At 36.4% G+C, this 14,077-nt stretch overlaps 1 protein-coding gene across 1 annotated transcript in view; it reads left to right on the top strand.

Annotated features, from left to right (window-relative positions):
- Positions 1-13,740, top strand: part of LOC140163477 (uncharacterized) — a 43,368-nt gene extending 29,628 nt beyond the window's left edge. The window contains exons 12-21 of the mRNA XM_072186795.1: positions 350-448; positions 925-1,086; positions 1,792-1,946; positions 2,675-2,763; positions 3,857-4,118; positions 5,628-5,865; positions 6,813-7,016; positions 8,342-8,436; positions 12,634-12,705; positions 13,207-13,740. Of these exons, the coding sequence (XP_072042896.1) occupies positions 350-448; positions 925-1,086; positions 1,792-1,946; positions 2,675-2,763; positions 3,857-4,118; positions 5,628-5,865; positions 6,813-7,016; positions 8,342-8,436; positions 12,634-12,705; positions 13,207-13,498 (1,668 nt within the window). The 3' untranslated portion in view covers positions 13,499-13,740. The remainder of the gene's footprint in view (positions 1-349; positions 449-924; positions 1,087-1,791; positions 1,947-2,674; positions 2,764-3,856; positions 4,119-5,627; positions 5,866-6,812; positions 7,017-8,341; positions 8,437-12,633; positions 12,706-13,206) is intronic.
- Positions 13,741-14,077: the final 337 nt, after the last annotated feature.

Raw genomic sequence — 14,077 nt, 5'->3', positions numbered from 1 at the left:
TTGCACTCAATGGGGGAAATCACAAAACATGCCATCAGATAAATACCTCTTGATGAAACAATTCCAAAAGTTTGATTTCTTATCAGGGAAATCAACTTTAAATATTACCAAAGACAAAGCAAATTGGTATTTTCTGAGAAAATTGACTTAAACTGAAAGGCCCTGTACAAACAAATAGGGATTTCACAAGGGTGTCCCCTTTGACAGACATGGGAAGTGGGTAAGTGCAATAGATTGAACAACCCCGACCAAGAGAATTGCTAATCTGTCTTTAAAAAGATTAGAAAAGCCTAAACTATAACTCCCCAGATGTATAACTTATTTATTGTTCAATGATTTAACATTGTAGATGGGTGACATTGATGGTTTGGAAGATTGGCTTGGCCACCTTAAGGCTGGACAACAACATACAGATACAGAATTGGGAAGATACAACGACAAACTTGAGGTTAGTAGACACCTGTTTTCTTGCTTATCGTCAAGATGAAGAGGATGAAGTAGAATAATTCAAACAAAGAGACAAGCCACAATATAAGGTCACAAATCTCAAAATGGAAGTGGAAGAGATTGTTGAAGTTTACTGATTCCATCAATAAACATGTGCATAATCATGCACAACTTGATATATGCCATTTTCAAACTTTTTGAGTTAAGACAACCAACATCTGCCCTATAATTCTAACGTTAAATTGACACCCTACTTTCAAAAATCCAAAATATATAAATTTTCTTATTATGTTCTCAATATTTAACAAGTTTTTTCTATTATTATCTCAAATTGAGAAAAATGGATGTGTTGTTTTTTTGCATATGAACTCTTCATTAATATATTTATGGAGACATTGTCTAATTTTGCTTTTTAGAAATCCTGAACTTGGTATAATTACTTTATATTAACATCAATATATTGCCTTCCTATCACAGACACTTCAAGATCAAATCAATCATCTTGTCCAACAAAAGGATTGTGTAGAAATGGAAGACACTGGTATGAGTGAAGTAGATGCAACCAGAGACAAACAATTGGTTAATCAGATGCAACAGAAGAAAGATGCTGATCCAGTAGCAGAACTCAAACTTTGGCAGGTAGGAGTTATTATTCAACCATCGCACGGTCATCTCAAAACAAAGTTCTACCGGCAAAGTGTGTTGAGTATGCCTGTCAAATGCATGCTTTAATTACTGTGTATTCTTTGCAAAAGCCTTCTGGCGCATTGTTAGAAAAGCGTGAGAAACAAATATATGCACATTTTGCGCATGCGTATGCAGGGAGAACTTTGTTTTGGTAGCAAGATGGCGGATCCATGCAAACGGTGAATAGTACAATTATAAATGACTTGGACTGGATGGGGTGTTAATTCTCGGTCTGATCTGGGTTTGGAAGTCCAGTAATGGGTTAGGTTGGTCAAGTCTTATTTTTTCTATGTTCCAGAGAATTCAGTCCAGGTCGTGGCCAAACATTTCAGTAGTTATAAATCTACAGATAAAACAATGATAACATAGATTTATTACAAAATTATATTGATGATGATCACTCAGAAGGTTGTGGTATTGCATAATAGCAGTGCATAGTGCATGCACTGCTATTCTGACTCTGCTCAGATCAACTTGTCATGACAGTCTTGTTGCTGGTTCGATCTGGGAAGTATCAGGGATCTTGTGTTGCAAATGGATAATGTTGGGCCCAGTCTAGGTTGAAAAACCTTTGAATGCTCAATGAATGTAGGATTTTATTTTATTATTGGATAGTTTGTAAGACACTAAGGAAGTATTTGTGTGACTTTGTTCTAGGAGCTCCATCAGTTGCGTGATGTACAGTTGGAAACCTTGAAAGACCTTGAAGATAAAGATTGCAAGATAAGTGACCTGCAGCAGCGTTATAGTGAGGTGTTGGCAGAACAATTACAACAAAGAGCTAAACTAGAGATGGATATAGAAGACAACAGGTAAAGAACGGTGATGGGCAAGGTGGAAGATTTAAAATCAGTCAAAGTGGACATTTGCAATATTATAGCTGGTAGTGTTTAATAAAGGATATTATGTGGGGCTTTGTGGCCCTTCATGAAGCCCAAACAGAGCTTTGACCTTTTTAGTGCGTAATCTGTTGTTATGATTTCGGGCCGATGAAGTTGATTAATCTAGCTGTTATTCTTTACCAGGTAGTGTAATTTGACATTAAGATGGGGAAAGGTTGTCAACCATTGTTTAGGCAGTTGCCACATGTAGTAAAAGTATGCACAGATTTTAAAGACACATGGTTTATCATTTCATCCATTGGTATGACCATATAGCATTTGGTAAGGCTCATGTAGGTGTACAGTACTCAGAATACAACTCTCTATTCTGATACTTGTTTTGCATGTTACCATTGAACTTGAAGTTATGAGCAGAAGAAGACACCTTTTGCACTTTTTGATGCACAACACAGAGTAGGGGTAGTTTTTGCCTGCATTGGTTAATTTAACCATTACCTTGTCAAGCTACTGTGAAATGTGCTCCAAACATCTATATTTCTGTCCCAATTCCTGTCTTTGTCCGATATAGAAAATAGTGTAGTATAAGACATCATGTTACTTATCAAACTACTGCAAGTATGTAATGTATGAATAAATCAGCATAACTGTATTTCTTTCTCAGGTAAGTTTACAAGTTTATGTACATTACCCATTGATAGGTCAGAAAAGCAGTTGATACAGGACCAGTTAGAAGAGACTCAACAACTTGTTAGGGAATTACATCGCAAATGTGTACAGCTTAGTCAGGGTTAGTGTAGGTTAACTAGGGTTAGGTCAGAAAAACAGGTGATACAGGACCAGTTAGAAAAGACTCAACAACTTGTTAGGGAATTACATCGCAAATGTGTACAGCTTAGTCAGGGTTAGTGTAGGTTAACTAGGGTTAGGTCAGAAAAACAGGTGATACAGGACCAGTTAGAAGAGACTCAACAACTTGTTAGGGAATTACATCGCAAATGTGTACAACTTAGTCAGGGTTAGTGTAGGTTAACTAGGGTTAGGTCAGAAAAACAGGTGATACAGGACCAGTTAGTAGAGAAGAAACAACTTGTTAAGGAACAGTCAGGGTTAGTGTAGATTAACTAGGGTTAACATGCAGATAAATGGGTTGATGTAGGTTTAACTTGGTTTAGCATAACTGAGCATTAAAATGTCTCAAAACTTAGTCAGATTAGTGTAGGTTAACTAGGGTTAACATGCAGATATATGGGTGCATGCATAGACATACCACCTAGACCTATTACTGCCCATCCTTTACCACAGCGGGAGGTGAAGCCACGTATCCAAGGTGATATTGACGGATTGACGGGGTTACTAGGCGCGGAGAAATATCGCATACATGTTCGACGCATTGCTTATGCGTGATTACTGCGCTCGTTATCGCCGCGTCAAATGCAACATGTTCCATAGACGCTAACATGTCTGCTTGTTTGCGTCCGGTATGCGCCCTTGTCAAATTCGTTGCTAAGCAGTGTCGGCTTCACTACGCGAGTCAAAGTCATTGGTCTAGGTTCTCGTTTGTCTGGGGGTGCATGTAGGTTTAAGTTGGTTTAGCATAACTGAGCTTTCAAATGTCTCAAAAACGTAGTCAGGATTTGTGTAGATTAGTTAGGGTTAATTGTGGCCTGTGTATATTTTTGTAGAACAAATCTGTTATCAAGACTTTAAGGATGTCTGTAAGTGTTAAGGGAGTAAAACAGTATAATGGGTTTTTCTCAGTATTTGTAATGAGAAAGTTAGCTGATTTAAGCAGACTTATTGTTAAAATATAAATTAACTGTAAATTCCTAATGTTTTCTTGCGTAAGTCCTGATGGTTTATGTTTATTTGTTTTTCATCAGACCTAGAGGAGGCTCATGGCCAGCTGACAAGCCAAGAAGAAACTATACAGAATTTGAAGCAGCAATTTGCAGCTGCTATGGTAGACAAGCAAGAAACAATGACAAACAAGGATGAAGAAAATGACAGAAAGCAAGAGGAGTTAGAGAGTAGACTGAAGCAGATAGAAGAGGATGCTAAACAAGCTGCTGCATCTGAGAAAAGGCTGAAAGAACAACTTGAATCGTATGTGGAAGGAAATAAGCTGCTGCAAAAGCGATTCAGGTAATTAATCGTAATTAAGTTTCTCCATCCATTCCCCAACCAGGACTAGGACAAATACTGATATAATATTGATGGCTGAGCATGATACCATAACATATCGGATGAGTCATAAAAATATCGGACGAGCCAACGGCGAGTTCGATATTTGTATGACTTAATCCGATATGTTATGGTATCATGCGAAATAAGCCATCCAATATTATCATTATTAGGTTTTCTTAACTCCTAATAACCCTGAAAACATAATAATGCAATATATTGCATGAAAGGACAGCTTTTGAGAACAACCTGAATCTTAGACCCTGTTTAGACAGATAGAAGCCCCTTCCCCTAGAAGAGAGAAGTCAAGTTCAATTGTGACCAAGGATTAGCATAAATTATTTGTTGACGGGGTGTTTAAACGGTAGTCGACTTCAAAATAAATTATGAATTTGACTTTAAGGGGGTACTACACCCCTGTGATAAATTTGTGACTATTTTTGTATTTTTCTCAAAAAATAATAACACACTGGTAACAAAAGTTATGTATATTATTGGGGCAAGGAATCGAATTACTACACTGAAATTTCAGTGACTCAAGACAAGCGGTTCAGTATATATGATAGGAAATGAGGTACATCCTAGCGGTACCTTATTTCTTATCATAAAAAACAAACCGCTTGTCTTGAGTCACTGAAATTCCAATGTAGTGATTGTATTCCTTGCCCCTATAATATACATAACTTTTGTTACCACTGTGTTATTAGTTTTTGAGAAAAATGCAAAAATAGACACAAATTTATTGAGGGGTGTAGTCCCCCCTTAATGTCATCACTTGCTCATGCTTCAAATAACCATTTTGAACTTCATTTCTAATTGCTTGTTCGTTTACGCTGCAAAAGTCAAGTTTGAAGTCGAGTATGAATTAGATAAAAGTTGTTCCAGGTTATCATTAGATGTCAACTTCGGAAGTCAAGTTCAACACATGATGACCCTGTTTACACACAAATAAAGGCTAGTTCAAATTTAATAAAGTTGACTTCAGGCTCTGTGTAAACAGGGTCTTATATTAAGTTTGCTGCTAAAATACAGATGGGTAATGCTTGGACTTGGTTAAAGCTGTAGTAGTAGTCAAAAATTAATATTTATTTCCATCTACCTTCACAAAGACTGTTAAGAGCAACTTAAATTATTATTAGAATCATAATGCTAATCTTTTCCTAAGCTTGAAGAATAATCTTTACCCTAAAACCTAATCCCAATCCTAATATCTTGCGTGTCTTCAGTTATTCAAAAATGTTGCGGACTTTTTATTCTAAATACACATCTGAATGGTTCCCAAGCTGTATGTAAATAGAGAATAAAGAAGTGTTCATTATGGACTTTTTATCCTAAAATATCTGAATGGCTTCCAAGTCATTCACAGCTGTTTGTAAATAGAGAATAAAGAAGTTTTTTTTTTTCTTTTTTAATCATAAAAGTATGTGCCCTTGACTATACTATTGTTGTATTGTGATGTTTTAATTGCAGCACATCCAGCAGTGTTGATGTCAAACTGCTTGCCATCCACAAGGAAGTAGAGGAGATTCGTGAAGCAGAGCAACAATTCCGTAACAAGTATTCCCTTCAAGACAAAGAACTCCATCATCTGCATCACCAAGTGTCTGCTGTGCAGACAGCAGTGAAACAAACGGTGGAAGAAATGGTCAATACAACACTGAGTAGATGGCATGAAGAGAAGATAACACTACAAGCACAGTTGGCAAAGGTAATAATGGCATCAACCTGAATAGAGTGTAGACTGCTGCCCTCATTCGTCAACTGTCTGGGGTGACGATCGACTGAGAAAACTATGTGGAATAAAGTGACAGACTTTGAAACAGGATTCTTGATGCTTTGAGACTGTGCAGTTGTGTCCAAATTGACCTTTTGACTGGGTTTGTTATCTTAAAAACTTCAGAGCGTGATTTTGTCATAATGGCACGGTACATGTGTGCCACTAGTCAGTCGCGCTATGGCACACAACCAAAGTCGCAAGAGAATATTTTTGTGAGTCCAACACTGTATGAACTGTAAGTTATTCAGTCGTCACTACAAATCATAACACAAGTACATGCACAGTGTAGACGACTGATGGAGTAAGTCTAGAATAGAGTGTGCCATGTTTCATTTGATAAGCAGCCATTTTGAAGGGAAGACTAAACTGTTTCAGATTATAACTGACACACCTATATTTATTTGTATTTCATAGTGTAGATCATATAACCAATTTGAGGTCATGAACCGTGACCTTTTCGGTAAATCCCATGTTTCACTGCAGTGACTTGCAATGCGCAGTAATGCTGTTTGCTAAACGATGTGTGCATCGGCGTGACTTCATCTCAGGTCTACCCGCAATGAATTATGGGATTTACCAAAAAAAGTTCAATTGAATGTCAAATGTGGCAGGTGTGAATCAATATTGTAGTCAGTTCAGCTTGAACACTGGCACTCTCTGAGTATTATGAAACTTGTCTCTTTGTATGGTACAATAATAGTATAGTTAGGCCAACTACAGAGCATCAAATCTCAGTTTGTTTGTTTTTTCCAACCTTCGTATGATAAATCAAACTTCCATCAGGGACAGGTTGGTCAATTTTGTGAACTATTATCACAATTTTCTATTAGTGAATCTTTCACGTTCGATGTTTATGTTTTGATATTTGTTCATTTCAGACCCTTACTGCCCTTGATGACTCAAATCAGTCTCGAAAGGCTACAGAAGATGTGAATGATGTGCTGATGAAGAATGAAAACGTGTTGCAAGAAAGATGCAAGACTCTTACCAAACAATTGGACCAAGAATGGATGGGACACCAGAAGACTGTAGATAAGCTTAATGAGATGCAGACTATGCTCAATCAACAAGAGCCAACTAAGGTAGTAGACAATCATGACCTGCTAGCTCTCACAAAATGAGTGTAAAGTCGCAAAGTGGTAGTATCGAGACCTCTAGGCTGCTAAGTTGATGGTTTGTGTTTGATGCACACATGTACAATGTACAATGTAGTACATGTAGAATGTCCTTTGTGAATGTCCTATAATGTGCATGTTGTGGCCCATTCACAAAGGACATACTACTGGCATACAGAATGGCATTTACAGGTGCGCGTCAAACAAAGAATATCTGTTTAGCAGCCAGCAGTCTCGAAACTACCAACTTGCAACTTTAGGGTACATAACACAAAATAGTTTTCCATAGACTTTACGTGCAAAATAGGGGTCATGTTTTAAGCCATAAGTCGAGTTACCTCTATCTTTGAAATACATATTTGATATCATCTTAATCAGAACAAAATTCTGCATAACATATCTGAAAATGACATAACATTTTAGGTCTACTTTTTGAGAAAATTAGCGCTATATAAAAAGGCCTGATTTTCCCATGTTTACGTCCAACTGCTAACAGCGTTTTGACCTCATGTGTTCATGCGCTCATCATCGTAAACATCACTCAAATTTTTGCATTTTCTTTTCAAATTAGTAGAGATCACATTCACAAGTTCTAGTAAAACACGATTTTCAACACTAAAATTGTTATTATTGCACCAATTTTGCACAATTTGTATGCAAAGTTGGGACTATAGGCGTGTTAACTTTTGCCGGAAACCGCTTCACAGGCGGATTTAGTGGTATGAAACCTTTATACTCATTTTGTTTGAGCAGGTCACAATTACCCTTGATTGTAGTAGACCTTGCTGACCCTTTTGCATGAATATGCCATCTTGCTACTAAAAAGAGGATCTCCGAAGCCTGTGTATTTTGATTTTTTGCTCTTTTCTTTTAAACAATGTGTCAGAACAGAGAAGATGTTTCTTCTCATCTTCTCTGGTCAGAATGATTTCATAAAGTGTTAAATTTCAAAGAAAAAGAATAACATAATTCTTTGGAAAAAATTTTCTTGGAGCATCTCCTTGTTAAATTTAAGTTGTTTATATGCTGTAAAAACTTGATAGTTAGCATATGTGCTTACTATCGAGCACTTTTGAAAACATGAAATTGTACCAAAGTCCGGTACGGTGCTCTACCAACTGAGCTAATGGGATTGAGACACAAATTTGCAGGTTTATTATATAACTATGTGTATCGATGATTATGCTCAAAACACTTTTGTGGATGGGCACTTCATGTTTGCATGTTTTAAAAGCGCTCGATTGTAAGCACATATGCTAACTATCAAGTTTTTACTGTATTTTTATCACCAGGTACAGGTGCACCAGGAACATGATGATTTGATAGAGTGGGAACATCAACTGAAGGAAGAAGCACAGAGGTTATCAGGCCAGCTTCACAGAATCATGTGAGTTACTCTCCTGTCAAATTTATATGTATATGTGTGTGATCAGTTACAGTCAATGTTTTCTAACTGGATTGGACTTAAGTTGGAAAACTTTTCGTGATAAAAACTCAAAGGGTGGTAGTGCTTTTGCAAATTGCGTTTTTGCAAAGCTAATCATACACAGAGTTATGCTGCATATTTTTGCATCATTTGTCTTAGCGATTTAAGTCCAAAAATGAGTAAAAATAGCCCAAAATGCATTATCAAAATAAATTAAAATAAGTTATCGCTAATATCTAAGCATCACTGTTTGTGCGTTGCATTGGTTTGCATGCGTACGCATACTTATGTGGCAAGAATGCAACATGGAAATATCAGAATGAATGAGGGTGCTATGGGGAAACTTACTGGTGCTATCTAGAAAGATTTAAACTCTTGATCTCAATACAAATATATTTACCTCCGTAATTTTCAGCTGTTGCTACTACAGCCTTCGTCAGCGGAATGACCCGATCATGCCCTCTTGAAGTGTGACGTAATGACCGGGTCATAGACTTTGGTAACTTGTAGCGCCCTCCGTCTTTGTTCAGAGATGGTTGGTTGGCCCTGATGTGGATGGTACTTTGTCTACAGTCGACGTGATGGCCTGGTGACTCTATGTGGATATGTTTGGAAACCTCAGACAAAGTTGTGCTAGGACGTCTGTGTTCTAGAAACCTGATCTTGAGAAAACTTTGTCTCTTGGGCTTATTGATTTTGCCAAAGACCCATGGCGGGTAGCCACACTTGGAGAGAGCTTGTGTAATGTGCTCCTTTTCCTCAACAACCACTTGAGGGTTGGTGATCACTGTCTCTGCACGATGGAATAGAGTCTGTATTACACCAAACTTGTGTTCTAATGGGTGATTGGACGAAAAATGCAAATATTGATCCGTGTGCGTTGGCTTACGGTATATTTTGATTTCTAAGCTGCCGTCAGCTTGGATCATGGTCGAAGTGTCCAAAAATGACCCGGTCATTACGTCACACTTCAAGAGTGCACGATCGGGTCATTCCGCTGATGAAGGCTGCAGTAGCAACAGCTGAAAATTACGGAGGTAAATATATGGTCGAATCCAACGAAAAGTGTACACGGCATGTTCAGGGCCATAACTTAAAAGTATTAATCAATTGACATTCGTTTTTATATTGTGTTTATTCGCTTTGATCATACGCTTGCGCCATATATATAATAAGACCCCTTCTGTGAAAAAATTTAGACACAGAGACCCCAAAACATGCTATTTTTACCCATTTTTTCAAAATATTTCTTAAGGTATTTTTAAAAACATCTAAATCAGTTATGAAAAGAAGTCATTGGATTGAATCTAAATTGATTTCCTGAAAGTTGTGTATTCAAAGATTGCCTGTTCAATGTTTCACATATTTGTACATAATTATGAATTTTTTGTGATCATTTTTTGAGTGGTATTTTTTACATTACCTACGAATACAATTTTTCATAGCACTAGATATATCTTTAAAAATGGAAATCACTAATAAATGCATAATTGATACAAGCTTTGATATGTCCAATACTGAAATGCATTGTATTCGGACATCTTTATTATTGTGTTTAGCTGCCAGAAATTCTAAATGGCACAAAGGTAGGTTTGGTAAAAAATATGCATTACCTCCGAATACATGTTAAAAGCTGTGTCATTTCCACAAAGTGAGAGAATAGTAAACAATAGTTAAGGAATAGGTGCAGGGTAATACACTCTTTATTTCTACCAAGTTTCAATAGCCTCGTTTAAATATTTCTGAGATGTCAACAATAAAGAAGTATTCAGAGGTAAATTTCGGTAACCGAATATTACCTACGAATACAATTTGACATCATGACAGTATTGTGAAACACCGCCATTCATGCCAATGCCCATATTGGTACATAACGAAGGCCTGTATGTTTGCTATCAAATCATATGTCAATGAAAGTTATAATTCACATACATGCCCACCGTGCAAAACCGAATACGGCTTAATTGTTGAAAAATATGTACTGAAATAGACGACGGTCTGCTCATTTGAAAGAAAAATCAGATTCAAAGAAGATTACAAGGGGATAAATACTTGGATTTGTCAACTGTCATGTGTGCTTCATTTTAAATGTTTACCGACCTTCTGGTTTCTGAGTAATTTGTGTCCAAATTCATTTATTCGAAGGTAACTTTTGACGTTTCCGCTAAGGTTACCTACGAATACCATGGAAAAAACGACTGTTCTCATTGTCTCATGATCTAGACAACACAGTAATGGACCCTGGTATAAAGCTAATTGTAGTTGCCCTCAAAAGAAAGGCCACAAGACGTAACTGACTCCAAGATGGACTTCACAAGTCTGCAATAACGGTTTTAAGCGATTTGTGTGCAATTAATCAAATTAAAGTCACTTTAGTGCCTTTGTTTCTTACTTCAATCCTCTTTCAACCGCTGTGAACCGACATAATTAATACATGATAGGGTCTTAAGTATCAATAAACGCACATAAAGAAAATATTACATTCAAAGTGCTTTATAAAATGAAGTTTTGATTGCGATATCCACCAAAAGTCTAATTCTTACCTACAAATACTGAAATGTTACTTTTTACTTAATACAGCATATTACATGACATGTGTAATGAAGTGTCCCTACCAATGGAAATTAATTGTCAAAAACTTTAAGCGGTACCCCAGGACACTATTATTACCCATATACGGATTCATTCAACAATTATTTATTATGTAAAATTGCTGATTAACTACTTGTATATCAAAATGAACTGGTCAAAATCTTGCTTAAAGCATCAAAAAATTTTGATCTAAGGTAATAGCATTTATTCATTTGGACGTACCATCTGAAAGAGATCTAAAAACTACCATTTTATTAATTCATTACCATAATAGCCAAATTTAAACCTCTAAACTCAATATAGATATTGTTAAATCGCTCATGTTACCTACTTAATAATACCCGGTTTCTTCACCTTTTCATTGTATAAAGCGTTAGGTGTATGCGTATAATTCCTAATATTCTTGAAAACACATATCCTACTCGTTCTTATACAATGTGTAAATTGATTCATACTCATTTGATAAATAAAATACAGAAACTGACCTAAACTTCATTTTCAAAAATAAACTAGCATAAATTGACAAAGATCATATTGATCGCGTTATAAAAATAAAAACAAATATTTTCTGGTTGAGCTAGCATTTTCCTGTCACCCTGTGGTCTACATTACATGAAAAAAGCGTTAATGGGAATATTCCATTTGTTTTAGGTTGATTAGTATTGCGATAGTGAAAGCATCCTAGTGGTATTCGTAGGTAACATTGGGTTTTGATATCACATTTGTGGCTGGACGCGCGAATGAGCCGTAAACTCGCAAACTTCATTTCGAGCTACAGGTGAAAATATATGCAAATCTCGTATTTTGGCGAAGTTGAGATTTTTGCAGATTTGAAATGTTTAAGCTTTCTTCTAAACACATACAAAGTTTTATTTTAAAGAAATAAGCGGAAATATGAAATAATCCACATTTTCTGAGGCCCATCTGATGAATGGTCATTTTGCTTCCATAAATTTGAACGCGTTTTTCTCGGTTTCGCGTTTTGATTCATGACAACCTATAACAAGCCATAACTTCGCTTCTGATTGTCATATGAAGTTCATTGAGGGGTCATTTTAATCCCTGAAACAATCTCTTTGCAAATTTGTAAAAAAGTAAAAATAACCAGAGAGGGACTTTACGGCTTATTCGAGGTGTCCAGGCACATTTACTACCACACATCCTGGATTTATTTTTCAAGATTAGTAATGGCACTTTTGGTTCCTATAAGGCCAATATGTCATCAATCAATGGGCAAAAGGAAAAAATTGTGGAGACATTTTTATTTCGGACTTTTATTTTTGGCCCGTGGACACTTTTGGTTGGATTCGACCATATTTGTATTGAGATCAAGAGTTTAAATCTTTCTATATATGGATTACCAATACAGATGAACTTTCATGCTAATACTGGTGCTATCATTTAACAATCCATGGGACATGCGATTTTCAAGCTTTGTGAACATAAAAGTGTACAATAATTTTGGCATATAGGGCCTACTTTCCTTTTTTTTAATTTTTAATTTTAATGTACAAAATGGATTATTATAGATGGCGCTTTACAAGTTCTAATTATTTGTTTTACCAGGGGTAACCATGACCACCAGGTGCGAGAAATGAGAGATGCTAATACCAGGCTATTGAATAATCTCAACAAGAAGTAAGTTCTAGCCACACGTGAGACAGAAGCTTTAAAAAAATTAACATACAAAGATAAAAAATCGATCATATTAAAATTGTATCCTTCCAAGGCATTGAGATAGTTGCTGAGCTGTAGTTTTGGGCAGATGGGAATGTAGTTCAGCATGTCTGATTTATATAACTAGCATGTGAAGTTATCAGCCCAGTGCATCCACTCCACATCTTAACTAAAGGTCATAAAATTGTCTCGATTTCTCCCATAACATTAAAATATCAGAGTGAAGGTATTAAAACAAGGTACTCTGTCCAGTGTCAGATTAACAGCTGTCAGCTATTGTCAGCTGTTGGTATATATGGGATGCAATCAAACAATATGTGTGATTTGTAGAACACATGATGTGACCCAGTACATCAAATTATGTGTCAAATGTTTCCGCAAGTTGTTAATAGTAAGAGAAAGCATTAGGCAGGCCCCTTGGTACACCTCAACTTACAACATGTCTTGTTATTTATATTTCAGTACTCCTCAGCATAGTTATCATGACAATGTTAGTTCAGCTCGGACCAAGCTTCAGTTTCTTCTGAAGAGTTCACGGCCAAGCAGCGCCAACCCAAACCTCCATTATACAAATGGTGGTAGTGTACATCAACCGCATAGAAATCCTTTTACCCCAGCTCAGGGTTTACAAAGTACACCAGAAGAATTACAAACAATGAGTGCGGCACCCTTAGGAGGGACTCAACATAGACCTGCTACTGCTTTTACATCCTACACAGAGTCCTACCATTTTCCGTCATTTAGAAGACAGTAACTTCATGTGCCGTCATGACACAGTTATGCTGCTTTGTTGCTTTAACTTAAAAAGCCAATTATGATTTATAATTTGAAACATAACTTCACAAAAAATGATAGGAAATGAAATTCTGTATATTAAACTGGAATGCATAATTTTCAATAGAAGTGGAAGAGGGTGTTTTAAAGTTTTATAAACAATTTGTGATACAAATTTTAACACATTTTCATTGTTCTCTTATTATAGTAGTAATCTAAGTTAGTAATAATATCATTGTCAATGACAATTCACAGTTTTTGAGTGACATAATGAAATACTGTATCATGTTTAATAAAACCATGAAATAAAAGAAAGCAGTAAAGCAAATTCAGCAGTATGTGATATTTATTCATCTCATGTGTTCTGCAGAAATGATTTTCAATCAAATGTATTGCCTCCACCCTTATAACCCTAACCTGCCAGGGGCTTTTTGGCAACGGGAAAGGAAGGAATAAAGAGAGAAAGCAAAGAAGTTGTTTGCTCTGGGTGGGATTCAAATCTGAGACCCCTCGCATGCCAAGCACTAGGTCGACGACACTTTGCCACGGGTATTGGGCT

Source organism: Amphiura filiformis, chromosome 1, assembly GCF_039555335.1.
Source record: "Amphiura filiformis chromosome 1, Afil_fr2py, whole genome shotgun sequence".
NCBI lineage: Eukaryota > Metazoa > Echinodermata > Ophiuroidea > Amphilepidida > Amphiuridae > Amphiura > Amphiura filiformis.
This window is presented reverse-complemented; position numbering and strand designations above follow the sequence as displayed.